This window comes from Oncorhynchus gorbuscha, linkage group LG14 (assembly GCF_021184085.1).
Source record: "Oncorhynchus gorbuscha isolate QuinsamMale2020 ecotype Even-year linkage group LG14, OgorEven_v1.0, whole genome shotgun sequence".
Taxonomy (NCBI): domain Eukaryota; kingdom Metazoa; phylum Chordata; class Actinopteri; order Salmoniformes; family Salmonidae; genus Oncorhynchus; species Oncorhynchus gorbuscha.
The window spans coordinates 505,434-510,934 of record NC_060186.1 but is presented as its reverse complement, the minus strand read 5'-3'; the positions used below and the strand labels follow the sequence as shown (position 1 = coordinate 510,934).

The window sequence follows — 5,501 nt, the reverse complement described above, 5'->3', positions numbered from 1 at the left end:
GACATCAGAAAACCGCTCATCAACACGCTGTCTTCGGTTGTGAGGCCCGGTTGTACTTACTTCCAAATTCTCAAAAACGACTTTGGAGGCGGCTTATGGTAGAGAAATTAACATTCAACAGCTCTGGTGGACATTCCTGCAGTCAGCATGCCAAACTTGAGACATCTGTGTCATGGCATGTCAGAGCGGACTTTTTATTGCCCACAGCACAAGGTGCACCTGTGTAATGATCAGTTTAATCAGCTTCTTGATATGCCACACCTGTCAGGTGGATTAATTATCTTGGCAAATGAGAAATGCTCATTAACAGTGATGTAAACAAAGTTGTGCACAACATTTTTGAGAAATACGTTTTCTGTGCGTATGAAACATTTCTGGGATCTTTTATTTCAGCTCATAAAACACAGAGACACTTTACATGTTGTGTTTATATTTTCGTTCAGTGTACATGACTATTGAATCGTCCCTGAACAGGTCTGGTTTTCAGAGACAGACTGAGGGCTCAAATATGACCACAGCTAAAAACCAGTCGATTGCCATTTTCTCATTTTATTTACAGCTTTTAGTCTGCGAGGAAACTAAGTACAAAATGTGTTCATAGTGAATGGTGGAAGATCGAAACGTCCACCTCAACCCCTCAGGCACCCTTACAGATCTACTATATTAAATTTGACCGGTTTCTCACAGGAAAACTTTTAGAAGTTTACATTTCCTGCTGTGCAGCAACATTTTCTGCAACAACAGAGAGATCAAATGAAGATAGCAGATCGGCATGATCTGACCTCATCACTTACTAAACACACACAGGAGAACATGAGCTATTAAAAGCTGATTCTGGGTCAAGGATAGGGGGTTTATAAAAAACACCTGGATGAGGTTTAGGGGATAATAAGCAGGCTGGATGAGGGTTAGTGTTTATAGCCCGAACAACACCATTTATCTGTGACTATAGCACTCAGGTGCCTTATTTAAGGTAGGCTAACAAGTCAGTCTTCAACATCTCTGTTTTATTTAAGCTTCTCTGTGTGGTGGTCATACTCCTACACCACCACTAGAGGTCACTGGTCAGGGAGGTCATATGAACCCTCTTCTGATGTCAGCCGGCCGGTTCCCAGCAGGTCTCAGCCCCCTTCGTCCAATCAGCCCTCCTGCTGTGGGATCGTGACCTGGGAGCGGACCAATAGGGTCGTAGCGGGGGCGGGGCAGAATGCCACCGGGGATGCCAGGTCTCTGGTCGTACTCCCCACCGATGATGCCAGGCGGGTAGAAGGGGAAGGGGTTGTTGGGGAGGGTGGAGGGGGTAGAGCGGTGGGGGACAGGGTGGTAACGGGGCATGTGGTGCCGGTAACTGGCTGCTTCTCTCCTCCACTTGTACTTCTTCTTGTAGAGCTGAGTCCTAATTAAAAACGATACCAGAGAGTTAGACAGTGTCCTAGATGATACCAGAGAGACAGTGTCTGAGTCTAGATGAGACAGTGTCTGAGTCCTAGATGATCCTAAATGATACCAGAGAGTTAGACAGTGTCTGAGTCCTAGATGATACCAGATGAGTTAGACAGTGTCTGAGTCTAGAGTTAGACTAGATGATACCAGAGAGTTAGACAGTGTCTGAGATACCAGAGAGTTAGATGATACCAGAGAGTTAGACAGTGTCTGAGTCTAGATGATGTCTGAGTCCTACCAGAGAGTTAGACAGTGTCTGAGTCCTAGATGATACCAGAGAGTTAGACAGTGTCTGAGTCCTAGATGATACCAGAGAGTTAGACAGTGTCTGATGATCCAGAGAGTTAGACAGTGTCCTAGATGATACCAGAGAGTTAGACAGTGTCTGAGTCCTAGATGATACCAGAGAGTTAGACAGTGTCTGAGTCTAGATGATACCAGAGAGTTAGATGATACAGTGTCTGAGTGTCTGAGTCCTAGATGATACCAGAGAGTTAGACAGTGTCTGAGTCCTAAATGATACCAGAAATGATACCAGAGATTCACGTCAGATTGTAGCTGGGGTTTTATTCACGTCAGATTGTAGCTGTCTGGGTTTATTCACGTCAGATTGTAGCTGGGGTTTTATTCTGAGTCCTAAATGTCAGATTGTAGCTGGGGTTTTATTCACGTCAGATTGTAGCTGGGGTTTTATTCACGTCAGATTGTAGCTGGGGTTTTATTCACGTCAGATTGTAGCTGGGGTTTTATTCACGTCAGATTGTAGCTGGGGTTTTATTCATGTCAGATTGTAGCTGGGGTTTCAGTGATGTCAGATTGTAGCTGGGGTTTTATTCACGTCAGATTGTAGCTGGGGTTTTATTCACGTCAGATTGTAGCTGGGGTTTCATTCACGTCAGATTGTAGCTGGGGTTTTATTCACGTCAGATTGTAGCTGGGGTTTTATTCACGTCAGATTGTAGCTGGGGTTTTATTCACGTCAGATTGTAGCTGGGGTTTTATTCACGTCAGATTGTAGCTGGGGTTTTATTCACGTCAGATTGTAGCTGGGGTTTTATTCACGTCAGATTGTAGCTGGGGTTTTATTCACGTCAGATTGTAGCTGGGGTTTCAGTGATGTCAGATTGTAGCTAGGGTTTTATTCATGTCAGACTGTAGCTGGGGTTTTATTCACGTCAGATTGTAGCTGGGGTTTTATTCACGTCAGATTGTAGCTGGGGTTTTATTCACGTCAGATTGTAGCTGGGGTTTCAGTGATGTCAGATTGTAGCTGGGGTTTCAGTGATGTCAGATTGTAGCTGGGGTTTTATTCACGTCAGATTGTAGCTGGGGTTTTATTCATGTCAGATTGTAGCTGGGGTTTTATTCACGTCAGATTGTAGCTGGGGTTTATTGATGTCAGATTGTAGCTGGGGTTTTATTCATGTCAGATTGTAGCTGGGGTTTTATTCACGTCAGATTGTAGCTGGGGTTTCAGTGATGTCAGATTGTAGCTGGGGTTTTATTCACGTCAGATTGTAGCTGGGGTTTTATTCACGTCAGATTGTAGCTGGGGTTTTATTCACGTCAGATTGTAGCTGGGGTTTTATTCACGTCAGATTGTAGCTGGGGTTTTATTCACGTCAGATTGTAGCTGGGGTTTCAGTGATGTCAGATTGTAGCTGGGGTTTCAGTGATGTCAGATTGTAGCTGGGGTTTCAGTGATGTCAGATTGTAGCTGGGGTTTCAGTGATGTCAGATTGTAGCTGGGGTTTCAGTGATGTCAGATTGTAGCTGGGGTTTTATTCATGTCAGATTGTAGCTGGGGTTTTATTCACGTCAGATTGTAGCTGGGGTTTTATTCATGTCAGATTGTAGCTAGGGTTTTATTCATGTCAGATTGTAGCTGGGGTTTTATTCACGTCAGATTGTAGCTGGGGTTTTATTCACGTCAGATTGTAGCTGGGGTTTTATTCATGTCAGATTGTAGCTGGGGTTTTATTCACGTCAGATTGTAGCTGGGGTTTTATATGTCAGAAACAGTCACTCAGATTGAGCTGGGGTTTATTCTATCTGTGGGGTTTTATTCAGGGATTGTAGTATAGAATAAATTGTAGCTCAGACCCCCAGATTGGCTACAAGGTTTATTCCGGGGCTGGACACGTGTCAAAGTGCAGTCATTCATGTAGAATACTGGGACCTGACTCATGTCAGATTGTCCACTGGGGTGTCTCTGCTGTGGTCTTGGCTGTCTGCAGTCAATATGTAGAATACTGGGACCTGACTCACCTCTCCACTGAGTGTCTCTACTGTGGTCTTGGCTGTCTGCAACAGTCAATATGTAGAATACTGGGACCTGACTCACCTCTCTCCACTGAGTGTCTCTGCTGTGGTCTTGGCTGTCTGCAACAGTCAATATGTAGAATACTGGGACCTGACTCACCTCTCTCCACTGAGTGTCTCTGCTGTGGTCTTGGCTGTCTGCAACAGTCAAATAACAATCTCCATCACACAATATGCACTCAATAACTAACATATCTATAATACAGACACGTCTCAGGAGAACAGACCTAGTTGTGCTCTGACATGTAGAATCTAACATATCTATAATACAGACACCGACTCGTCATTTAACAGACACTCTGGAGAGATCCTCCAGACAGACCAGAGACCCTCCAGACAGACCAGAGAACCTCCAGACAAACCAGAGAACCTCCAGACAGACCAGAGACCCTCCAGACAGACCAGAGACCCTCCAGACAGACCAGAGACCCTCCAGACAGACCAGAGACCCTCCAGACAGGCCAGAGACCCTCCAGACAGACTAGAGAGACCCTCCAGACAGACCAGAGACCCTCCAGACAGACAAGAGACCCTCCAGACAGACCAGAGACCCTCCAGACAGGCCAGAGACCCTCCAGACAGACCAGAGAGACCCTCCAGACAGACCAGAGACCCTCCAGACAGACCAGAGACCCTCCAGACAGACCAGAGACCCTCCAGACAGGCCTCCAGACAGACCAGAGACCTCCTGTCTTTTATGTGTGTCTACCTCCCAGTACTATATATAAATATATCCGTGTGTGTGTGTGTGTGTGTGTGGTGTGTGGTGTGTGGTGTGTGGTGTGTGGTGTGTGTGTGTGTGTGTGTGTGTGTGTGTGTGTGTGTGTGTGTGTGTTTGTCCTACCTCGGAAGTCTCTGCGGTAGAGGTGTCTCCAGAGGGCCGGGTCTGTGGTGGTTTGGTGAAGGTGTCTGTTTACCGAGGAGAGGGCCAGGAGAGAGGAGACATCCAGCAGTCTCAGCACCCTCAGTAACAGCTCTGGAGGAAGGACTGGCAGGCCAAACACTGCTGGCAGGGCCATGGCTGTTATACCACCACCAGACAACAGGGGGAGACAGAGTTAGAACACTGCTGGCAGGATCATGGCTGTTATACCACCACCAGACACCAGGGAGACAGAGTTACTACAACACTGCTGGCAGGATCATGGCTGTTATACCACCACCGGACACCAGGGGAGACAGAGTTACACTGCTGGCAGGATCATGGCTGTTATACCACCAGACACAGACACCAGGGAGACAGAGTTAGAACACTGCTGGCAGGATCATGGCTGTTATACCACCATTTCCCAGACAACAGGGAGACAGGGAGTAATTTATGGATTTGACACATTGGTCATTAACATTTTGCTATTCAATGATTTTAAATGCAGTGAGATCTGAGACCAATGTCATATTTCAGATATTTCCTTCTTAATAACAGTACTCCATATCTACTTCACAGTACTATTTATGACTTAATAACAGTACTACATATCTACCACAGTCAGTACTATTTATACTTAATAACAGTACCACATATCTACCTCCAGTACTATTTATTACTTAACAGTACTACATATCTACCTCCCAGTACTATTTATTACTTAATAACAGTACTACATATCTACCTCCCAGTACTATTTAACACTTAATAACAGTACTACATATCTACCTCCCAGTACTATTTATTACTTAGTAACAGTGCTACATATATACTTCACAGTACTATGATTGTAATAACAGTACTACATATA

At 45.2% G+C, this 5,501-nt stretch overlaps 1 protein-coding gene across 1 annotated transcript; it reads right to left on the bottom strand.

The window, feature by feature from the left end:
- Positions 1-358: 358 nt before the first annotated feature.
- LOC123995731 (F-box only protein 7-like) lies at positions 359-4,830 on the bottom strand. The gene is made up of 3 exons (XM_046299399.1): positions 4,610-4,830; positions 3,788-3,903; positions 359-1,389 (listed from the first exon to the last, which is right to left on the bottom strand). The coding sequence occupies exons 1-3, from the start codon at positions 4,782-4,784 to the stop codon at positions 1,075-1,077; spliced, it is 606 nt and encodes a 201-aa protein (XP_046155355.1). The 5' UTR covers positions 4,785-4,830; the 3' UTR covers positions 359-1,074.
- Between the last annotated feature and the right edge of the window lie 671 nt (positions 4,831-5,501).